At 38.5% G+C, this 26,076-nt stretch overlaps 1 protein-coding gene across 1 annotated transcript in view; it reads right to left on the minus strand.

Annotated features, from left to right (window-relative positions):
* The window catches only part of LOC124594989 (serine/threonine-protein kinase ATR), a 353,179-nt gene that overhangs the window by 27,685 nt on the left and 299,418 nt on the right, over positions 1-26,076 (minus strand). The window contains exons 37-38 of the mRNA XM_047133527.1: positions 21,733-21,856; positions 6,405-6,512 (exon numbers count right to left, since the gene is read on the minus strand). Coding sequence (XP_046989483.1) covers positions 6,405-6,512; positions 21,733-21,856 — 232 coding nt within the window. The remainder of the gene's footprint in view (positions 1-6,404; positions 6,513-21,732; positions 21,857-26,076) is intronic.

The raw sequence follows: 26,076 nt of genomic DNA on the forward strand, positions 1-26,076 counted from the left end.
CACGTTTTGGGAAGACGTCTGACATGCAGCAACATGTACACTACATATTTTCATATTACGAAAGCATAAATTCGAATTCCACCAAATACTGCATGTTACTTTCCGTAACATTGAAATAGTGATTGCGATGTGCTTTTGTAAGCCAGTCATAGCTCACATCACGTGATCTCGTCAGCCAATGACAGCGGATATTCAGAACATAGGACACGTGATGTAGTCGGCCAAAAGCAACATCACTGAAAGGTAATGTGAACACTCAAATAGGGAAAGTTAATGGTTTAAATTAATATACGTAGTGTTGCTACAAGAAAAGAAAAGCTTTCACATATAATGTTGCCCCTTTTTGTGTGTGTTACACTTTAAGATACATCACACAAATGTGCCAGTAAAATGTTTAAGAACGACATAAATGTTAGATCTTCTGGGCTCGAAATTATTCTAAATCATCGTACTCAAAGAGTTGATTTTTCAATGAAGAGTCAAAAGCTCTGGGATTTATGAAATTCATCATACATTCTCGCACATAGTTCATCTTGCGTAAAAGGAAATTTACTTTTAAAGTAACATTTTTCAAACTACCATTCGCAATATTTTCCAGCAACCTGTTAGAAATAAGTTCGTTTCAGCACTTGCCAGAGGGTGCCTGATAACAAGCATCTTACATAATGTCATAAAAGAAACAAGACATTAGAGGATATTCGAAGAGCATGAGTATTTCGTGAACCATACTAAAATGCATAATTCGAATTAAAGTGCACATTCATGTTTCCTGATTCAGATGTAAATATTCTTGGAGTACCAGTACTTTATTATCTCATGTTTGGTTCTTTATTATGGCATAATGCCATATGTTCTAGAAGATGAAAACATGCACTTGAAATGCAGTGAACAGTTGAAACTAGCCAATAGTGTGGAATTAAACACTCAATTTCAAATAAATTGACTGGTTCAGCGGAAAAGATTAATAAAAACCAAATTTCTTTAGCAAATAGACAGAAATACCTTCACTGTTCTGCAATGCGATTAATGCTTGACTGCCCCGAGCCTTCCGTAATTATGTAATTCACTTGATAGCTGCCGGTCACAGAAATCAGTTTCGTTTTCATTTGACGTAAGAGTAATAAACGAAAAGGCAACAGCAAAATCACGAAATGTAAACACGGGTCACGTGAGACTACCCACTTCCCCATTAAAAGTTAAGTCTGCTCTGTAGTTCTGCACCGGCCTACGATATTTCCGAACCGGGGCAATACTAGATAGTGACCCCCCCATCCCCCTCCCTCGAGTGTTTGAGGTAGGACATCAAAAATTTAAAAATCGACTTTTCAAAAAATGTCCATATTGTAGCGCACATCTTTCTGAAGAGTCTGATACATAAAATGTATGTGTTTGAGGAAATGTAAGACATATTGTTTGGTCTTTAATGTGCCAAAGTGCAGTCCCACGCCTCTTGGCACAGCATTCTATCGCACGTAACTGTATTTCATTCTGTGGGACTCAAACATGTAACATTTTGTAATGGGTGCCAACAAACTGTATTCAGATTCAGGACAGTGGAAATTAAAATTTCCTGTGGTGCCTCTCCTGCTCCCAATTGGATTATTTGTAACCGGGAGAAAAGTAACTCTTCAGAAAATTTGGACTCTTTATTGCCTGTTAGCTAATAACTTCATGTTTTGTCTGACATAAAATTAAATATAGGATACATAAAACCAGTAAAGACAATAGACAAGCAAGACAGTACACATTTCTTCAATCCTCAAGTCCTTGCATTGTTTTTCTCACTAATCTTAGTACAGCTTTACATGGTGTGCTTTCCTTTTGGGTAACAATTTATTAGCTCATCAAAGTTCGTCAAACGTTTTGCTACGTGAAAAAAACAAATATCACTGTCTAATACTGAAAATGCTATTAATACGAATAGAACTCAAGAGTGGTGTGGTTTCTTGATCTGATTACGTGTATTTTTTCACAAAATAGGTCTGCCTAATATTGCAGCAACTGTAACACATACCGAATAAACGACACTGTTTTGGCACAAATGGTCATTTTTATAACACGGCAGAATATAATCACGAAGTACCAATATCAAATACCTATTAGGCATACTATAAGCAAAAAGTTTCATGTTAAGAAATAGTTTCACATTTCATTCATATGCTCTAGCTTCTGAAGCAGTAGTACAAAATTTTTATATAGATTTGGAGTTGTCATATTCTTCCATAATTTGTGTGATGTCCCCGGTTCTTCTCCTTCCTCGTTTTAACAATCTTGTCATGACTAATTCTGTGACTATTCCTGCCAGGGTTAAAACTTATTCTCTGGTTAACTTGACTAACCCTGCCACAATCACCGTTTTAGTTATCCCGCGTTTTTTCCCTGGTTTGGCGTTATTACCGTTCGTACAACGCGTTTTCCGCACTGCTCCCACAACAGAACTTTAGCGGCTGCTAGCCGGGGACTGTGCAAATGGCCCTTACCAGTGTAGCGTTCTGGCAAAAAAGCGGGAGAAGGTACTACTCATATGTGACTCAACTGCGCATGCGCATGAGTTCACCAAATGTTCAAACGAATCTACTGTAAGCAGTTGTGACGTCACGCTCATCGAAGGCAATTTGCTGTTATGAAGCATTCCATAGTCTTCCTAAAGCCGTTGACACATTTTGCTGTAGGCAGGCGCTTGTGTGAGCACTGTGTTTTGTTGCTGTATATGGCGCATTTCCTTGGCAACTTTGTTTTATTTTCGTTTTTTTCTCTCTTACAAGTTTTATTGCTGCAGTATTATTCTGCAGTAGCAAAATACAGTAATATCCTTTGTTAGAGTACTGGTTCTTACCGGTCAATGTTACAAAAATTTAACTGAAAACTAAAACAATGAAAAAATCCCAGAATTCTAAAAAAATCCCGGGTTTTCCCAGTTTTCTCCCGGATAAAAAATTTCCTGGGTTTTTCCCAGATCTCCCGGTTGTCACGGGTCATATACACCCTGATTCCACCTTTACTTTATCTCACATAGCAAATGACAAGGGGCAGGCTTAACAGAATTTGGTACATTATGTGGGCCTCAAAACTAGCAGCTCTACCCAGATCCTTACAAGAAAGTTGATAAAACAACTGTGGCAATGTCTCCTAATTCTGCAATGGGACTATCTGAGAGACACAGTTAACATATCGACTGCTTCAAATTCAAAAATAGTGAAAGCATCAAGCCCAAAAATGTTTCCCGCCAACTGTGAATTGACAACCAGCAGCATGAGCATGGCGGTGATTAATAGCTGACTCCACAACAGAATCTCCTGCTCACTATAAGATTACAATGTGGCACTGAGAATTCTGCGAGGGGGGCACCCTGCTCAGTGATAAGTGTCTAGATTGATAAGATTGGCTGAAGCCTGAGTCCATAAGTCTGCAGGCCTTATGGCAAATACAGAAGTGTTGTCCCTTGGCATGGTTTGCCACTGTTTTCTGCACACAGATGTCAAATATTCTATAATAGTCGATATGTTAACTGTGTGTTATATAAAAACAGACAGCCTATGTCCGTCCAAATGTTCATTAGCAAATCGTGTAAAAATCTGAAGTAAACTAGACTAGTACTTTTCGTGATTTTTGGCAACAACATTAAACAATGACTTGTCTTTATGGAGTATTATAGATGTTTCTTACATTGTAAAATACATGACCAACTGCCACTCACAGTTGTTACTGCACAGTGTTCATTCAATGTACCATAGATATTTTGTGCAGAAGCTCACAACAGCAACAAAAAGTAACTTTATACTACTGACCTTTTGACCTTCTACTCTCTCTGATACCTTCTGTTTCATTACTCTCTCCTTACATCCTCACAAATGAACAAGTAGTTCTCTCTTGTGATGTCGAGACTATTTACGGCCACCTTTCTAATCTTATCAGACAAATCCCCCTATCCTGCCTAAGGAAAGAGCACTCACAAACCAAAAGCTAGGAATAATATTTCTATTTTTAAATGTTTCTGCAAGGAGCACAAGCTGAACAATTTTTTGATGTAAAGTTTGTAACTGTTTTCACAATCATCAATGATGATTATGTGGAAAAGTAATTGATGGCACATTCCAGATATTTATCAAATAACTATTAAAATACAAAGTCACTGAAATACTTTCTGTACTTTATATTTTTGATAGCCCCCAGATAGTGGTCTTGTGTTGAAACTTCTCAAAATTGACGATACATGGTGTTTCAAAAAGGATTTAATGACTTTAAAAATTCATATAAATTTATTGGAAGAAGATGTAGAGTTGGGTTTACTGCTATTTTGTAGGAAACAAATCAAGGGTTTTTTTTTTTTTTTTTTTTCAAACAAAAAAAGAGAACCTTAAAGTGAAGATGTTGTATGTGACTTTCGTTGGTCTTCGCGCACACATCCCATTGGAAGTCAATTTCTTCCCAAACTCATTGCAGCATTGCAGGTGTAACTTCCGCAGTAGTGGCATAAATTCTTGCTCTAAGTTCAGGTAGAGAAGCCGGCAGAGGAGGTACAAACACGATATCCTTGATGAATCCCCATAAGAAAAAAAAACGAGTCGTGTCAGGTCTGGGGAATGTGGGAGCCATGCAATTGGTACATCACGGCCAATCCATTGACCTGGAAAGCAGTCACAGAGAAAATCCTAGATGTCCGTCAGGTAGTGGGGTGGTGCACCATCTTAGATGAAGTAAACATTTCATTCTTGGCCATCCTCATCAATCTGTGGTATCAAAAATTAATGTAACATATCCAGGTACATTATCCTGTTGATGGTCCTCTCACGGGGGGGAGGGGGGGGGGGCATACACTTTGTTCTTGCTCAATGCATGAAAAATGTTCAGTTTAGAGCTACCACAAGCATGTTGCAATGTTTGATGTGGATTTTCACTGCCTCAAATCCTACAGTTATGTGTGTTAATCTTGCCATTGAAGTGAATAGCCAACTCATTAGAAAAAATGATTTTGTTCAAGAAATGTTCATCGTTGTGTAATCAATTTAACATATCCACACAGAAGATCTTGCAAGCAATTTTATCAGTGACTGTTATTGCTTGTAAGATCGTCAATCTGTACGGTTTCAAACGCAAACAGTTTCTCAACACACACCAAACAGTCGTATGTGGGATTTTCAGTTCGCGAGATGCATGCCGGGTTGATTTGATAGGGCTGTTGACAAAACGTTGTCTCATTCACTAAACGATGCCGTCAGATGCGCTTGGACAACCTGATGATTTCCCATGTCTTATTGAGCACCCTGTTTCTACAAAACATTTGTGCCACTCATAAATTGTAGGCCTACTAGGAGGATCTTTAGCGTACTTGGTATGGAAATTATGCTGAAAAGTAGTTGCCGACTTCGAACTTCGATTCTTCAAACCAAAACACAAAGCTAGCACTCTAGAGTCCAGTGAAAGCTGCCATCTTTAATGCAACAGCCACTAGCGTGCCTTATGCTGCAATTCAGCACTAGTAAACTACGCAAGACAAAACTTGATGTATTTCCCTACAAATTGACACTACAATCACCTCTGTAGGTACTGTGTATTAATTGATATGAATTTTCAAAGTTGTAAAGTCATTTTTGAAACACCCAGATGGTGATTAAAGGAAACTTGTGGACATTTCTTCCATTATCTCTTAACCACTAAAGAACTACAGCATTAGACCAGAAACAGTAAAATGTTGTTTGTCATCACCATCCGATACATCTCCCTCAAATTAGCTTTCCAGATATGTAATCCTTCTATTCACTAACATCTCAAACTTCCTTCCCCTTTATAATGGATAAACATTTATTACCCACACTTGGGGGTGGGGGGAAGGGAGGAAGAGGAAGAGGAAGAGGAAGAGAGAGAGAGAGAGAGAGAGAGAGAGAGAGAGAGAGAGAGAGAGAGAGAGAGAGAACAGACACATGATAAAGCATATACATCTTCTTTGGCTCCTTACTCACTGTAACAAATAAATAAAGCACTTCAAATAGGTTTGAATAAGCTGGAGTGACATGTCCCTAGTTTCTTGCAGTTTACTGCTACACACTATCGAGTAATTAACACAATATTACTAAAAAATTCTACTACTTTTCAGTTTTTTTCTTTATACTAGTTATAGATACTCCACTAAATGTTTATATGCAGAAAAGTTACTAATAAAATAAGGATACCTTGCATATTATAAATCTGAACACAGGACACACTGAAAGATGGATTATCAATTTATGTAAAACACAACATACTACTGAAGGTATAATCTAGTGCTTTTTACTCTCTAAGAATAATCAACCACCAATCATTTAACTATTGATATTCATGTAATAGCTACTTCTAGTGAAGAAAAAAAAGTATTGGAATATGTGCCATCTTTGAGATAATGAGTACTACTTGGTGCCAATACATACATAGGTGCGAACACGTAGAGCACGCTGCCTCGAATCTGGGTCCTTTTTTAAGTATTTATTAACTATGCCATTAAACTCCATCAAGCGAAAATCTTTGCGTAGATCATCCTGCAAAACAGATGTACAAAGTACAGAGTAAATTCAAACAACATAAGGCAGCTGCTAAGTAGAGGTACGCTAACACAGAGACACTGGTCACATTTTATGGTGCTAAGATACAAAACAAAACTTTCTTATTTTTTCCTGTCGAAGACTTGACAGAAACCATTAAACTGTCTTAGTAAACTTCAGACAAGGATCTTCTGCTGTGCTTCAGCACACAGAACATGACTGACAATGTCATTCACATGTTCGATATTACATAACAGTAGTTAAATGTACCCTCATGAACAACTGCAGCCTTGTTGGAAATAGTGTACTCTAGTTGCCACAGCAAATGGAATTGTTCAGTGTTCACCTGAATGGGATGTCCATCAGACCCCAAACTGTCAAGGTGAAAGCACAGCACAGGATGAGCAACAAATGTGATATCAGCACATTGGATCACGGCCAGATCTTTGATGTCTTATACACAGGACATTTCATCTTCAAAGTTAGGCAAGCACTGAGCTCTACACGTGTCAGAATGTCAAGTTTGTACTATGAGCACCTTGATTCAGGTATAAACACTGTTACCAGAGACTGGGGTCCCATCTGTTTGTTACAGATTGTAAAAGTGGACAGCTGGATTGCTGTGTAGTATATCACACACCTTTTGACTGCCAGACAAGGAGAACCCACCATCTGGAGCTACCTTCTTGAACTGGGATACAGGAGACACCATCCCACATATATACCTCTGCTCATTGTATGTCACAGGGCAAGGAGATTACTATGGTGCAGGAATTCTGCCTCTGGAAGCTCAAAGCATTGAAAAAGGCTAGCTAGACTTACAGCCACATTACACATTCGTACACATAAATAACAGGGAGCATGTATAGTGAAAACCACAGGAGGTGATGCGACCTGTTTTCCAGTAGGGTACAATTCAGGTAGGTTGCGTAGGTCTTATATGTGTATTCTTTTGTTTGCTTAAAACAATCAGTAGGAGTCCTGTAGCTTCAGCACTACAAATCACCTGTTCATTTCCAAATTGTGCAAGAATGATTTGAGGAACAAATTATGGGCATTTTGGTGCTCGTCCAACCTTCAGGTCATCTAAGTTTCTCCATTCATTAGGTCATCTCAGTTTCACTAAGCATAATTGGGATAACAAGAGTCATGTGGGTACTTAAGCCCTGTTTCTTCAACATCTACATACAGTTTCCATATGCAACCGCATGGTGCACAGTGAAGAGTACCTTATGCCGACACTAGTCATTTTCTTTACTGTTCCACTCACAAATGAAGTGAGGGAAAAATGACTACCTTTATGCCTCCTCCGTATGAGCCCTATTTCTCATAAGTTATCTTCACGGTCCTTATGCGAAATGTATGTTGGCAGCAGAAGAACTGTTCTTCAGTCAGCTGCGAATGCCAGTTCTCTAAATTTTCTCAATAGTGTACTGCAAAAAGAATCTCATCTTCCCTCCAGGGATTCTCATTTGAGTTCACAAAGCATCTCCGTAACACTCGCGTGTTGATCAAACTTACCAGTAACAAATCTAACAGCATGCCTCTCAACTGCCTCCCTATAAATCAGTCTAGTAGTACCCCAAACACTTGATCAGGACTCAAGAATGGGTTGCACTAATGTTCTATACACAGTCCTCTTTATAGATGAGTTTTCCCTAAAATTCTTGCAACAAACTGAAATTGACCATTTGTCATTCTTGCTACTATCTTTACATGCTCATTCCATTTCATATTGATTTTCAGTGTTAGGTTTAGATATTTAATTGACATGACTTTGTCAAGCAGCACATTATTAATACCGTATCCATATATCACAGGATTTTTTTCTTCTAATCATATGCATTAACTTCCATTTTTCTTCATTTGGAGCAAGTAGCCATGCACAACACCATAGAAATTTGGCCTAAATCATCCCATACCCTCCTACAGTAATTCAATGACAATGTTTTCGTATACACTACAGAGCCATCAGCAAACTACAGATTGCTGCTCATGCTATTTGTCAGATCATTTATATTTATAGAGAAACGATCACTCCTGTCACATTTCCCTGGGGTTCTATGCTAATACTCTCGACTCTGGTGAACACTATCATCGAGGACAATGTACTATAGTTCAATTCTTTTATCTTGGCAGCTCGCGCATGCCCGCCCAGACGCGGGAGATTGCTGCGTTGCCAGTTGCACATGATGCACGCGTCAAGAGAAGCAGCGCCATCATATAGCATAGTTCGCAAGCTTACGTTTAGGGGGGAGTGAGCAGTTCATGAAGTAAAGCCATCACGGCCGCATTAACCCCTTTCGCTGCTACAAAGACGTGCTCCCTGCATTCCGCACTGTGCGCGATTTTGTCACTGCACTGCTCGCCTGTGCAGACACATGGCTTTCCGACTGCTTTGACACTCTTATCATTCGATTCCACAAAAACTATTTGGCCCAAAAATTTGATTTTTACACATCTTCTTGACTGATAACTTCCCCCCATAAATGACTTAATTTTGTTTCGATGTTCAATGCAGTTATTATGCAGCATTAAATATAGTAAACCATTGCACGAAATTTTGAAGAGTTTGCAGAGGTAAACGTGCATAGCATATACTTTCCATATGGTCGATTGTAGTTGTCACAATGTTGAGAGTGAAATGTGGACAAGTGCTTTAAAATAAAGCCAAAAGCGCACGGTGTAAATAAAACTTTTATTACAGTTGCGAAAGACGGAATATTTCTCAATATTACATACAACACCTATGTGGTACTCGAATTAAATGAGATATTGTTATACATTAAATTTTATATGAAATTTAGGTATCTTGTCCACATTTCATTCTCAACATTGTGGCAACTAAAATTGACCATACGTTAAGTATACGCGATGGACTTTTACCTCTGCAAACTCTTCAAAATTTCGTGCAATGGTTTACTACATTTAATGCTGCACAATAACTGCGTTGAACATCGAAACAAAATTTAGTCATTTATGGGGGGAAGGTATCAGTCAAGAAGATGTGTAAAAATCAAATTTTTGGGCCAAATAGTTTTTGTGAAATCGTATGATAAGTGTGTCAAAGCAGTGGGAACACCATGTGTCTGCACAGGCAAGCAGTGCAGTGCTGACAAACAGATATCTTACGTCTATTACGCGTGTACAAGGAAAAGGGTGAGGGTGACATATATGATGATTTGCCAAAGTCTTTATTTGCATTTTCACAAACATGATATGTGCGGTACGCTATGACGTCACGGTCAACAAAGCTTTCCAGTCCTGATACATTGGGTACACCTGTACCACCTCGTACAATTGCAACAGTTAGCCAGCCGTTGCCATGAGAAAATGTATCATTCAGATCAATACTGAAGTTCAGTCTACATCCACAAAAGACAGCGGGTCCATCTAGTAGCGAATGTGCAGCGACAGATTTTATGGTATTCTTCTTCTTGTCAGCGGCAGATGTTGTCATCTCCACGTCTTCAATTGTTTTGTAGATTGTCTGCGGGGAGCACGTGTTTGCCCCAGCGAAAGGATTAATGAAGAGACGAAGCACTTGAAATTTCAAAAAGCTGCATTCAACGAATAAAATTCGTGAAGTAAGACACTTCGATATTGTTTTTAAATAAAGAAAATATTTGGACCACACAAGGTTTGAACTCATAACCTTTCGCTTAGTGGCCTACCACCTTACCCATTACGCTAACGCAGCTCGTCTAGCAATGTAGCTCCGTGAGGACTGTAACATGTCATGCAAAATACTGACAAACACTATTAGTACAACTATGAATTACTCATGCTTTGTCAAAGTACAATAGGAAATAAAAAATTACCGCTGTTCTTTATTTCGAAAAAGCGGTTCGTGAGATTGATACAAACACCTTTCCTTCCTATCGCCTCAATTAGGAGTCTTTTGCTTGTTTGGTTTAATTAATTAATAGAAAATGAAGCAATTTATATAAAGAATGCTTTTTCCAAACTTTCTATAAAAGAAAGTCTGCTATCAAGACATTGATTTTGTTCTATTACTTTATTTATGACTGAACGTTTTTAAAACTGGAGACACTCGTCCGAGGTCTGCAGTGCAGTCGAGATCTGGCAACGTCGTTCTCTGTTCATTGGCTGACTGTGTTTTGTGACGTCAGATGCGCAGAACGAAGCTAAACTCGGCCGCCAACATAAATGACGCGCACTTTAGGTTCTATTAATTAAAAAGTCTTTGAGTCAATCATATATCTGGGAAACTATTCCTTATGCTTGGACATTGGTTCATAATCTGCAGTGGGGCATCATGTCAAACTTTTTCCAGAAATATGTTGTTGTTGTTGTTGTTGTGGTCTTCAGTCCTGAGACTGGTTTGATGCAGCTCTCCATGCTACCCTACCCTGTGCAAGCTTCTTCATCTCCCAGTACTTACTGCAACCTACATCCTTCTAAATCTGCTGAGTGTATTCATTTCTTGGTATCCCTCTACGATTGTTACCCTCCACATTGCCCTCCAATGCTAAATTCGTGACCGCTTGATGCATCAGAACATGTCCTACCAACCAGTCCCTTCTTCTTGTCAAGTTGTGCCACAAACTTCTCTTCTCCCCAATTCTATTCAATACCTCCTTATTAGTTATGTTATCTACCCTTCTAATCTTCAGCATTCTTCTGTAGCACCACATTTCGAAAGCTTCTATTCTCTTCTTGTCTAAACTATTTATTCTCCCATGTTTCACATCCATAGATGGCTACACTCCATAGAAATACTTTTAGAAAAGACTTCCTGACACTTAAATCTATACTCGATGTTAACAAATTTCTCTTCTTCAGAAACGCTTTCCTTGCCATTGCCAGTCTACATTTGCAAGTCTACTCTTTTACCCTTCTTATCAGCACTTTTTTCCAGCCACATGGGACTTTGCATTGAGCAGGAGATTCACAATAAATGCGAACTATGTGAGGTGCCAGTGCCAAAGAGTACTCTCTGCAAAACCAAATAGGGTTTCCATCCAGACCTGGCAAATTATTTCTTTTCACGTCTTTCTTTTGCTTCTCTACATCACAGATACCTATTACTGTGGCCTTAATTTCTTGAACGTGAAATTTAAAACTTCAGTTCTTCTTTTGCTGACTTTATTACCACAGCAGATTGGTTGACAACTAACTGGTTGACAATTGAGTGGATAAAAGCCTTCGACCCACTTAGTGATTTTATGTAGGCCCAGAATTTGCTCGGGTTCTTGGCAAGATCTTTCACTACACTATGACAATGGGCCTTGTGTGCTTCTCACATTGATCTTTCTGAGTTTTATAGCCACACAAATTTCTACCAACATTTGCCTCCTGGCATTTCCATATCCTTTTTTGAACTGAGAGCGCAACAAGCTCCGTTTCCTTAGCATTATCCAAATTTTATTATTAAATCACATTGGGTCTTTTCTGTCCTTAATCCACTTACTTGGCACGTACTTCTCCAGTGTGTGATTTACAACCAGTTACGACTTTGCCCATAATTCATCTACATCCCTCATACTGGAACTGAATGGCGTCCTTTCATTGTCCACATAATACGCTAAAAACTGCTTGCCTGCTCTTTCCAACGCAAATGCTCTCATAGCCTTCTTGATGGGTTTATTAACTTTAGTAACCATCATTGCCATGATGGCACTAGCCTCTGTTTGTGACTCATCAGCTGAGTAACAAGTTCCATATTTATAACGAGAAAATAATCAATTACTGGCAAAATTATATAATTGGATAGATAAAAAAATCTACTCACCAAGCAGCAGCAGCCTGAAGAAGGAGCCACCACTTGCTCCAAAAGCTTGCCAATTACAACAGTCTTTTATCTGCCGCTGCTTGGTGAGCAGATTTTTCATCTATCCAATTAAATAAGTTCCATATTTAGCTCTTTACATATGCTTCTATAATTTAATTCTTAAATTAATAGTTGTAGAATGGGTGGGGGTGGAGGCCGGGTGTGCATGTCGTCATGGATGCAGGAGGTGCTGGCCACAGTTTCTGAACAGTGGAAGACAGTGTTGGCCGCTGTCAGCCAACTTCGGGCTGCTGCCTCATGGTGTAGCAGCTGTGGAGAATCTGGCACAACGTATGGGACACCTCAGGTGCCCCTTGCTTCGCCCACATTTTCTGCTACCAAGGTATCTTACAGTTTACCCAATGCGGGGTAAGTTCTCACCTCAGGGTGGGTGACAGGCTGTAATACATTCACATCACCTGAGGCAGTGTGAATGTGGGGACTGGTCATTTGGCCTCACCTATTCAACCTGTGACTCGACAAGTGACCAGTACTTCAGCAGTGTCCAAGCAGGCGTACAGGGTGAGGGATTTACTAGTTACTGGAAACTCCAATGTTAGGCACATTATGGACACACTTAGAGAAACAGCATCCAGGTCTGGACAGATGTCCACTGTGCGCTAGGTATGTATGCCGGAGCCATATCCAAGATATGGGGGAGCCACTGCCTGCTATCATCGAGAGTGCAGAGAGCAATCATCTTCAAGCTGTGGCTCATATTGGCACCAATAGTACTTGTTGCTTGGGATCTTAGGCCATTCTCGGGCGAAACTGGTGGCTGGCGGAAGTGGTGAAGGTCCTGGCCTTACTCGCAGGGTGCAAGCAGAGCTCACAATTTGCAGTGTCATAACCAGAATTTGATCAGAGTCCTTGGATTTGGAATTGAGTGGAGGGTTATTGTATCTTTACATGAACTGCAGATATTACAATAACGTATGTGTAGGATTGTATTGTCAGTATAAATAATTTTAATCCACTACACATGTCTTATGAAGAGTTAGTAAATATCTTCCTTTATATTCCAAAGTTATCAGATATTGTTGGTTTGCAGAGTCTGCATTCACCAGTACTATGTATTTACACAGCATAAAGGCTGAAATTGCAGTAATACTGTTTGTTAGTGAAGCAATTATCTTTGACAATGACATGCGATTACATTAATTATAAACTCATGCAGACTTGCAAGGACAGTGGAGCAAGATTCACTGAACTCGTAATCCTTTACGCTTACTTGTAAGTTACATTGACAAGAGTCTTTACGCACAAAACTGGAATCAAGGAAAGATAACAGAAATTAGTTAAACATGCCTCACATATTGAGTTCTTAATCCCAAACAATGTCCTTAACAGTCATTACAGTTAGCATAAGCTTACATGAAATATGAAAAAAAGAGGTCCCAAACAAAGTCACTGCTTCTATATTCGTAATTCAAGTATATTCCCAGATACATATGACAAAGTTTACTGGGATATGGGGATAGCACATAATGCAGGTCCAAAAATCTGCAGCCTAGATCATCAGAAAATCCACAGAGTCTCTGATGAGACCCTGTGTGCTCCCCACATTCCAGTTAACTTTAATTCACAGGTATTTGGGAATATGGTTGAACTGAAGATACAGAAGCTGTGGCTCTGTTCAGAACCAATCATTTTTTTCGTATCTTATGTAAGTTTATGCTACATGATAGACCGTGTCCAGAGATGTTACAACAAGGATTTGAGAAAGTTAGCTCGGTGATCTCTGGACACTCAATGGAGGTCACCTCCTGGAATTAAAAAGACAATGTCTGCAAGGATTTCTAATTGCTTAAGTACAAAATTCAATAGAAAGCAATGTATTAAAGATATCAGTACTAATTCTGTGTAGTCAAATGGCACTGTACAAGAAATTGTAATGTATTGAAATATGTTCAGTATGGCCAAGTATGCTATTATGATTGTTAAGGACATTATTTTTTCGGATTGTGAACTGATAATCAACAGAATGTAAAAGCACTATGGAAAGGAAAGTTGCCATTCACCATATAGTGGAGATGCTGAGTCGCATATAGACACGAAAAAAGATTGTCACAAATTAGCTTTCGGTCAGTCTGGCCTTTGTCAAAAATAGATGACACACACACACACACACACACACACACACACACGACTGCACATTAGAAAACAGTAACAAAGGAAAACAGCCACAAGCTTATATTGTGACAGTCTTTTTGTTGTGCCTACCTGTGACTCAGCATCTCCATTGTTTGATAATTAACAGTTATACATATGTTTTTGAACTAATGTGTATTATCTTCCCTTGGTTCCCTATTTCACACATAATGATGCTTGTCTGTGTAGGTTACAGGGATATGTCAAGAATAATGGGTTAGTTGAATCCTGCCCCACGGTCCTTGGAATTCTGCATGAATTTATGATAAACATAATTGCGTGTCACAGTACAACATGCTTAAAACCTGCTCAACCTCCACACAGAACTCCGTTCTGGCACATACTTATGGATTCCCTGTTTCGTTATATCTGATGATGAACAACAGTTTTCAAGTAATGAAATGTATTTCACCTATCTATACGTGTGTGACATGGAAATTTTTGTCAGCCCGAGGAGTATGATGGTAAGGCAACTGCTCACAATAAGTGGGAAATCTGGGTTCAAGTCCTGGTGCAGCACAAATTTTCTCATGATGTCAAAGGGAGTACATCTAAATCTATTACAGTTAAGTTGGATTCCTGGAATAAATTCCCTGTTTCTTTTTTAAGATGTAGCAAATAAAATCCAAAGATAATCACTTCAGTAACAAATAGTACTAGTGCGATTTCAGCCTTCATGCAGAGTAGATATGTAGTACTGGGGAATGCAGACATCTCAAAGTAACAATGTGCAATAAAGCTAGAACTTACAGACAGAGATTTAGTAAGACTTTTTGATATGTAAGTGACAGATTATATTATTCCCATTTACAATACTCTCTTACATGTATTTTATTGTAATTTCCAGGTTTCATGTAAAGATATAATAGTTATTGTGATCAAATTATTCTTGGAACTGAGAGCAGATTGAAACCCTAAGTAGAAAGCTCCAAAATATTTAACAAGACATTGAATCTATATCAAAAAACAAATTGACGCCATAGGAGGGGGAACGTCCACTGCAGTTGATAAAAAAAATATTGTGTTTATCGTGGTCAAAATTGAGTCTGACTGCAAAATTATCTAGACGCAAGTAAACAGCCTAAGAGAATCAAGTTAATCTCTGGATGTATTTACTAGCAACCTGATTTGACCGTAACAGTTGTAGAATCATTCAAAGACAGTCTACACTCAATAGTGTGGAAATATCCAGATCATGCAATATTAGCTGGAGGCAACTTTAACCTGACTCATTGTAGGTGGTACAGATAGTCTTGTGAAAGTCGTTCTGCAGACTTTTTCTGAAAACTATCTTGAGCAGCTAGTTCGACAACCCACAGGCAATGGAAATATTTTACACTTTACAGCTACTGATAGGCCTGAACTTGTCGACAGTATCAGTAGAGAGACAGGGATTAGTGATGAAGATGTCATCATAGCAACTTCCAGTGTCAATTTATTGTGAGCACTGGCTGAATGGCCATGGTTCAAGACCAGTTCCCAATAGTTTCAGTGTCTCATGGAGCCCATTTCATAACACACTGCCACTGTCATCAGGGTAAAATTTAGTGTCACATGTACTATGTACAAGTACGTTACATTTTTAAGTACTTCATAAATAATTTTTAGAAGAATGTTATCATCACATAGTATAAAAAGCTACAAATTGATAAATATGAGAACTGAATATAATAGAGGGAAACATTCCACGTGAGAAAAATATATCTAAAAACAAAGATGATGTGACTTACCAAACGAAAGTGCTGGCAGGTCGATAGACACACAAACAAACACAAACATACACACAAAATTCAAGCTTTCGCAACCAATGGTTGCTTTGTCAGGAAAGAGGGAAGGAGAAGGAAAGACGAAAGGATGTGGGTTTTAAGGGAGAGGGTAAGGAGTCATTCCAATCCCGGGAGCGGAAAGACTTACCTTAGGGGGAAAAAAGGACAGGTATACACTTGCACACACACACATATCCCTGACTGTGGTGAACTTGGGTTGGTAGACAACGATGTGCACAAAGGTTAGGTGGTTGTGTTGCCGCCAGAACACGTTAAAGGGTGGAGTAATTCGGGAAAATTTTGAAAAAACTGCATGCAAATGTATTAAAAGGAGTGGTTTTGTGGTGGCAGATTGTGAAAATGAGGCTAACATATGTGTGTGTGTGTGTGTGTGTGTGTGCGAGTGTATACCTGTCCTTTTTTCCCCCTAAGGTAAGTCTTTCTGCTCCCGGGATTGGAATGACTCCTTACCCTCTCCCTTAAAATCCACATCCTCTCGTCTTTCCCTCTCCTTCCCTCTTTCCTGACGAAGCAACCGTTGGTTGCGAAAGCTTGAATTTTGTGTGTATGTTTGTGTTTGTTTGTGTGTCTATCGACCTGCCAGCACTTTCGTTTGGTAAGTCACATCATCTTTGTTTTTAGATATATTTTTCCCACGTGGAATGCTTTCCTCTATTATATTCATATCATTAATTTGAACCCAACAATTATGTTTGTTATTGTCACTGTTGCATTTCGAAATCTTTCCTGTCATCTTATTTTCTCTTTCAGTTTTTGCAAGTAGTTTCACTTTGTATTCACCTTCTCCTCATTACCGAATCTACCATACAATTTTATCCCGCCTATATATATTCAATAATACGTAACCCACTTCCAAACCATAACCAAAAAATTTTTTTTCCGCTTTCAACACTACCGCTGCTATAACATCCACTGTTTCCAGTTCATAAACAGTTCCTTTCAGCTATTAAATAGCCATTTCGGCTAGTTCCAATAACTTTCGCCTTTTTTTCCATTTCTGTTTTTCCCACATCACTGATCTTTTTTAGCCGCTTCCCACAGATTTTAACATCATTATTTCTTCGTCAGGCAATTGTTAGCCTCATTTTCACAATCTGCCACCACAAAACCACTCCTTTTAATACATTTGCATGCAGTTTTTTCAAAATTTTCCCGAATTACTCCACCCTTTAACGTGTTCTGGCGGCAACACAACCACCTAACCTTTGTGCACATCGTTGTCTACCAACCCAAGTTCACCACAGTCAGGGATATGTGTGTGTGTGCGAGTGTATACCTGTCCTTTTTTCCCCCTAAGGTGAGTCTTTCCGCTCCCGGGATTGGAATGACTCCTTACTCTCTCCTTAAAATCCACATCCTTTCGTCTTTCCCTCTCCTTCCCTCTATCCTGACGAAGCAACCGTTGGTTGCGAAAGCTTGAATTTTGTGTGTATGTTTGTGTGTCTATCGACCTGCCAGCACTTTCGTTTGGTAAGTCACATCATCTTTGTTTTTAGATATAAATATGAGAACTATTAGATCAATGTAATGTCTCCTACATGCACACTAATGACTAGAATAGTAATACTATGAAGAACACCTAGCAAGTATGGGAACATTCTAGAGCTTCAGTATAACATTTTATTCTAAAATTTCCATCATGTTTTTCAGGCATGCATCTAGCATGCGCTTGTTGTGGCCTATGTAGGAGGTAAAACTGTGGCCTCAGAAGAGACTGTTATTTCTGGTAATCTGCTGACAAAGCCAGGAAAATGTTCACCATGGTCAGCCAATAGGAAGTGTGAGAGAGACATAAAACGTTGGTTACTGGCTGCTTCTTAGAGTGTGTGGCCCAGGCTGTTCGCCCTAATGTGTTTTAGCTTTCCTACAGGGTGTGTGGCTTAGGTTCTCCGTCTCTGGTTTCGCTCTTGTTGACCAGCCATCACATAATTCAGACATAAATTGTCCTAACTCTTCCTATTCCTCTGTGTACTATTATCAGTGATCACCCTGGCTGGCGGACAGCCTCACAGTCCATCCCAGGTGGGCCCACATAAATTCCGAGGTTTCAAAATTTAGTTTATTTAACTCTTTCACTACAAATTCTTTTCAAACGTCCAAGTCATTTTCCACCCTGAAGAGGTGCACCTGTGCAATATAAGTGAACAAAATGAAAAAATTGAAGGAATACTGGATAAAAATTATTTGCCTTTGCAAAGGACATAGGTTGAAATGCAGATGCTTTACTCTAATCAGATAGTTAAACCTATATTCCACAGATCACTAGCTCTATCGAAACTATGCAAAACAAGTCCATTTACAGACTCCATACACATAATTTTCTTATGTTTGTTACTGCATTCTGGCATTCGCAAATTACAGTGACTTACATTTAATGAAAATTAATACATTACTGCAGTTTTTGCATCCACAATGCTGGGAGAGATGGAGATGCTAGCTGCTAAATATCTTATTATGGGACGTTAAAACCATATATTTTCTTTTATTATAATTTTTATCTCTAACCAGCTGTATTTATTGCCTGTTGTGTTGTTTCCATACCTTACAATGCTAGACTTGCACTTGTAAAACACAATGTCTGACAAAATAAGTGACGCACGAAGATGGGGAGGAGGAAACAAAACAAAAGTTCTAGGACTGAAAAAGTATGTTATGTTATTTTACTGATTGCAAAATCAAATCAAATTTACAAAGAACTTTTCAGTATGAACCCACTAATCAGTATGACATTTGATCCCCTCTGGCATGAAAACATGCACTAATTCGGTAAGGAATTGTGTCATAAGGCCACAGTATCCTCTCCTGATGCAAGCTGGCCCACAACTGTCGTAAATGGTCCTCGATGTCCTGGATATTGGCACTGGCACAGAATTAATGTCTGAGTTGGTCCCACACATCTTCTATCAGGGATGTTGCTGGCCACAGGAGTACCTCAACATCGTGCAGAAAGATCATAGAGATACATGCCATGTGTGGACGAGTAATGCCCTGTTGAAAAATAGCATGATGATAGCATTATATAAGAGGTAACACTTATATTGCAGGATTTCCGTGATGTACTGTTGTGCCATCCGAGTTCCTTCAATCACTACCAGATTTGCCTGTAGTCATATCCAATGGTTCCCCACACCATGACACTAGGAGTAGCATCACTTTTCCACTCCAAAGCATTGGAAGAATGGGACCTCTCTCTAGGTCCACGTCATCACCATACTCTCCAAAGGCCGAGGGTTGAGTGGGGGATGGTGTGTGGGGGGTAAACCACGACTCATCATGGAATACAATGTGATGATATTCTTCAGCAGTCCATCCATCCCAGTCATGGCACCACTCCAAATGCAGCCACTTATGTTGTGGTGTTAATGACAGACTACACATGGGATGGTAATTCCTTAGTACTGCTGCATCTAGTATGTCACATACGAATGTCACACAAATCTGGATACATCACGATTTGACCAGCCAGCCAAATGGAGTCTCCAAATAAGCTTCCTTTCCAATTCTCTCAGGTGCTAAAAATGATGTCTCACATTTGTGGCATCTCCATGACCTTCACTGTCTTCACTCAACATCAGATGCTGCTGATGCCCTTATATCCTATCAGGCCCAGTAACAACACCAATTCACTCCAGTAGCCATTTTAACTGTTACAGAGACTTGCAACTCTAAGCAGTCACACACTCACCAATGGCGTGTGTATCGACATCCAACCCTGTCTTCTGGGTGCTTCACTTTTTTGTCAGGAAGTGTACATCAGTTAGCAATGTGCCTAAACATAATGCCTTTTGTGCTTTAAAATCAACTGCAAATACTCAAAAACATTAAATAAAGCTGAAACTTCCTGGTAGATTAAAACTGTGTGCCGGACCGAGGTTCAAACTCGGAACCTTTGCCTCTTGCGGGCAAGCGCTCTACCAACTTAGCTACCCAAGCACAATCCTCGACCCGTCCTCACAATCTTACTTCTGCCAGTACCTCATCTCCTACTGTCCAAACTTCACAGAAGTTCCAGTAGTGCTAGTCCTGCATGTTTCGCAGGAGAACTTCTGTGAAGTTTGGAAGGTGAGGGATGAGGTACTGGTGGAAGTAAGATTATAAGGACGGGTTGTCAATCATACTTGGGTAGTTAAGTTGGTAGAGCACTTGCCCGCGTAAGGCAACGGTCCCGAGTTTGAGTCTCGGTCCGGCACACAGTTTTAAACTGCCAGGAAGTTTCAAATCAGCGCACACTCCGCTGCAGAGTGAAAATTTCATTCTGGAATCATTAAATAAAGCTGGTTGGAGATAAAAGTAGTAATAAAAGAGTAGAAGTAGTTTTTATTCTACATAGCAAGAAATTGCTCTTTGATACAACTGAAGTTACTACATCAACATGAGTATAAATATTTACATCCATACTTTGCAAACCACTGTTAAGGGCACGGCTGAGAGTACTTATCATTGTATCAATCAGTAAAGCTTGCTCCCATTTTATTCATGTGTGGAATGTGGGAAGAATAAGTGTGCATTCTAATTATCTTCTTGATCCCACTTATATTATGGTTAGACATTGTCTCGAAACTCATATGATGCATATTCTACTGATCAAAGCTGTATGACTGACTTACAGTGTTAGTTGATGAAGCAATTATTCTTGCCTTGAGAACTAAGTAATATGTGTTTCATATCATACAATTGGTTTCAGAAGCAGCTGCATCATCAGCTGCTACCAAATAATTAAAAAAACATTAATGTGTGTAGGTCAGGCCAGTCAGTCATGATGATCAAACCCACGCCAAACAATGCATGTGAGCTTAGGAACAGCAACTGGACAGCAGCTGACAAGGAACTGACTAGTGCAGTCTGCCAGCAAGCCAGCTGATTGTGGTGACACAAGTGAGTAATGTACGAGTACATTCATCTCACTTCCTTGCAGGCTGTACTATTCAGTTCTTTATGGCTGTCAAGGCAGCTGCCCTGGTTGCTCTTACTAGGCTCACATGCGTTGTTAGGTGTGGGTTTGATCATCTTGACTGCCTGGCTCGATCAACGCAGGTTCATAAGTTTTTAGTTATTTTGTAGCACTTGATAATGGAGCTTTTAATTTTTGAAACAGTCTGTGCAGTGGGAAAGACAAATTACTTAGTTCTCAAGACAAGTGATATCTGCTGCACTGACTATCACTGGAAGTCAACTATACAGCTCTTATCAACATCAATATTACAACACGCACTAGATGAGTTTCAAGACAATGTGCAATCATAAAATAAGTGTTGACATCAGAACCCAGACAGCAATAAAATACTAAATTCGTCAAATAAACAAAGGTCATAAGATTCCAAAATCAGATAAATCATTTCATTATTGGAGAAATAATAAGGAAAATAGGAAAGGTAAATGACAAAAACCATAAAAGATTTCTTCTTCTTGCCTTAGATGGAAAAACGTTACAGTAAACACTGATATAGTGGTTTCGTGTATTTTAAAGTGAACAATATCTACTCACTTTTGGTTTGCACAACATCATATAGTTTTCTCCATCAGAGCCAACCAGAGTAATACACCTTGGTTTTTGCATCGACTGTAGAATTGTCACTTTCTCAAGAAGGTGGGAAATATGAACACCAGCTCTAAAACAATATAGAAAAGCAAATGATAAAAATGTAATTTTCTATTAACTAAGAGGTTACCTTGTATTTTAAGTTTTTATAAAGGTAACAACTGTTTTGATTAAAACTAGTGAATATAAAAGCATTTATATGTATTCATCAACCTGCTGACACTGAAAAACTATATGGTTTTCTGTGTCTAGTTACATATTTTGTATAGCTGAACCAGCAAAATTAGCTTGTTACGAATATTTACATCTCTTCTCTTTCTTACGTTAATGCAAGTTTACTTGTAAACAGTGCCTTTCAGTGCAATGACTCACTTTGTGAATTCTGATCGCACTTCAAAAGGGGTATTGCATTTGTACAGATACAAACATCGTAAATACTCAAGAAACCAAACCCTTTCTATATTGTTCTAGAATAAGCCACATTGTGAGAAAGTAACATTAATGTTATTCTCTCAGAATATGGTTTATTCTAGAAAAATATAGTAAGGTTGTTTTGAACAATGGAGCTTTATTTGCCTTTTTTCTGATTTTAAATATTTTGCTTTAAATGGTGTCATTTTCACTTTCAGCTGTAACTGGTTTTATTGAACTATTGTAATTTTTGCTTATGTGCCACTGTCAATAGTAAGGCTTGATGTGATGATACAGAAACAGGTTAAAAATAATAATGCTCTTGTAGGGCTGTGTCGTGCTTGATAGTAACAGAGTCAATGGCTGTTGTCAATGACATGAGTATAGCTGTGTTACTGATAAACAGCTGTTGACACTATTACCACCAAGAGTGACACAGCCTTACAAGAACACTGTTATTTTTAACCTATTTCTATGCTGTAGCATGACATCAAACTTTATAATTGACAAGAGCACATAAGACAAAATAGAAATAGTGTAATAAAAACAATTATAGCAAAAAATAAAATAGTGAAGTAATTTAAAGAATTTATATAAGGTACAGACTCCTGTTATGAAAAGTCAAATACTTTTTTTCTTGGTTTCAGTTAGTCCACTAATCCTACTTTCAGGTTTGACACAAAGTAAGTGGTCATGTTATGAACATTACACTGTTCAGTAAAATTTATCAATGTGCTCTGGCTTCAAGAGAAACACTGAATATTCACTGCAGGACTATGTACCAACAGAAAAAATTTCTAATCAATCAATTTTATAAATTAATATAATGGAAGGAAACATTCCACGTGGGAAAAATTATATATAAAAACAAAGATGAGGTGACTTACCGGACAAAAGCGCTGGCAGGTCGATAGACACACAAACAAACACAAACATACACACAAAATTCAAGCTTTCGCAACAAACTGTTGCCTCATCAGGAAAGAGGGAAGGAGAGGGGAAGACGAAAGGAAGTGGGTTTTAAGGGAGAGGGTAAGGAGTCATTCCAATCCCGGGAGCGGAAAGACTTACCTTAGGGGGAAAAAAGGACAGGTATACACTCGCACACACGCACATATCCATCCACACATACAGGTTTGTGTCTGTATGTGTGGATGGATATGTGCGTGTGTGCGAGTGTATACCTGTCCTTTTTTCCCCCTAAGGTAAGTCTTTCCGCTCCCGGGATTGGAATGACTCCTTACCCTCTCCCTTAAAACCCACTTCCTTTCGTCTTCCCCTCTCCTTCCCTCTTTCCTGATGAGGCAACAGTTTGTTGCGAAAGCTTGAATTTTGTGTGTATGTTTGTGTTTGTTTGTGTGTCTATCGACCTGCCAGCGCTTTTGTCCGGTAAGTCACCTCATCTTTGTTTTTATATATAATTTTATAAATTAGAGTGACGACCTAAATGAGATCAGGTTGATGGGGGATGGAATGTTGATTCATCTCATTATCAGTAATGACCTTTGTACTGTACCTTTAGTGTTCATGCTCAGGCTATTAACATTCTTTGAGTTATGTTAGCAGCTGACTGGTGTTAGATTAGATTCAAATTTTGTTCCATAGATCCAAAAAATAAGATGATTCATGTCAGAAAGTATAAAATAAAATCATAAAACATTTGAATATAATACTTACTACCCTGATCATTTGTCAGGAGATTGTCAAAATAGGTGAATACAATGTGCTAAATTGGAACAGCTAATATTTACATGATTAACATGCTGTCAGAATCAAACATTGTTATGCACTTTTAATAATTTATCATACACAAAATACCTGATCTTGACTGTTGTGACCACGTGCTGTCAAAATTGAAATCTAACAGATATTTTTACTTAAGCCGGCTTAACAGCCTCTGTTAAGATCTTCATCTATGGAGAAGAAGGAGTTACCTATAAAAAAGTCTTTGAAACTCTGTTTAAACCATGCTTTATCTGAAACCAAGTTTTTAATGGTTCCTGGCAATTTATTGAAAATGTGTGTTCCTGAATATTGAACCCCTTTTTGGACCAAGGTAAGTGATTTCAGCTCTTTATGTAGATTGTTCTTATTCCTAGTACTGACACTATGTATTGAGCTATTAGTCGAAAATAGAGATGAATTACTTGCAACAAATTTCATAACGGAATAAATATACTGAGAAGCATTGGTTAGAATACTAAGCTCCTTGAACAGGTTTCTACACGATGTTCCTGAATTTACACCACAAATGGTTCTTAAAACATACTTTTGCACACTAAAAACTTTTTCTCAGTTTGACGAGTTACCCCAGAACATGATCCCATATGACATAATAAAATGAAAGTAAGCAAAGTATGAAAGTATTTTATATTTATATCTCCTACATCTGACATCATTCTCACTGCAAATACAGACTTGTTCAGGCACTTAAGAAATTCTGTGGTATGCCCTTCCCAACTGAATTTATTAACGGGTTGTAATCCCAAAAATTTAACACTGTCAACCTCTTCGATCTGCATGCCTTGGAAGGAAATCTCTTACAGGTTCTGAACTGCACATAGTGGGTCTTCTCAAAGTTTAAGGGCAATGAATTAGCTTTAAACCATTTATTAATGTCAGTGAAAATTTGCTTGGCAGCTATTTCTAAATCTGTACATGACTTACTACTTATTGCAACGTTTGTATCACCTGCAAACAAAACAAACTTAGCATCTGGCAATGTAACAGATGAGAGGTCATTAATGTACACAAGAAAAAGCAATGGACACAAGATGAAACCTTGAGGAACACCACATGTAATTAATTCCCCAGTCAGGTATTTTGCAATGACACCCTTTGTTTCCTGTTAGATAGATAAGACTCAAACCACTTCACATTACTGCCAGTGACACCATAATATTTTAATTCACGTAAGAGAATGCTGTGGTTAACACAGTCAAAGGCTTTTGACAGGTCACGGAAAATGCCAGTAGCCTGTAATTTATTAACAAATGAATTAAGTACAGTCTCACTGTAAGTGCAAATAGCTTTCTCTACATCAGAACACTTAAGACATCCCAACTGTGACTTGGACAATATATTATTCGCAGTCAGATCCTTAAGGAGATGCTTGAACAGAACCTTTTCAAATACTTTTGAGAAAGCCGGCAAAAGTGAAATTGGTCAATAGTGATCATTATCATCATCTCTATTTGTCACAGAGGCTACAAGAAAACTGTGTGAAATATGCAGTGTCTTATTTGACAATACTACAGCCAACTAATAATGTAACTAATACCTGTATCTATGGATGTAACAGAAACTGAGTAATCATTATAATCATTTCTATTTATCACAGAGGTGACAAGAAAACAGTGTGAAACATTTGGCAATACTGTAGCCAAACAATGTCAACAATAACATCACATATCAATCATAGTTTGAGAGTGATAAGTGATCAGTCAGTGTTTAAAAAGAGCAGATGCTGTGCAACAGACTCTGGAAACACTGGGAAGTCCATGGCTGAGCCAGTGTCAGTAATGGTTCAGACCAGGAAAAACAACTGACAGTGCTTTCCATTTGGAACTTTGTGACTAGATAGGTCCCCTCAAAATAAGTAACTGTCATACTGATTGACATCAATGCCTTCAGTAACATCTGGTGGTCTGTAGTGTTTATGTGGGTGAAAGAACTCACAATATGAACAACACAATACAAAAATACTCCAGATTATTTTGAATGCTTAGTTGTAGAATGGTCTACAAGAACTGCAAAATTATGAAGCAATCACAAAAGGATGCATAAAATTGTCAATATCTGAGGAAATTTTCTAAGATCTGGCAGTTAAACCCTTTCCTGGAATTATGAAATGGAACAGTGAAACTGAAAGAACTGTTG

This window comes from Schistocerca americana, chromosome 2, assembly GCF_021461395.2.
Source record: "Schistocerca americana isolate TAMUIC-IGC-003095 chromosome 2, iqSchAmer2.1, whole genome shotgun sequence".
NCBI classification, from domain to species: Eukaryota; Metazoa; Arthropoda; class Insecta; order Orthoptera; family Acrididae; genus Schistocerca; species Schistocerca americana.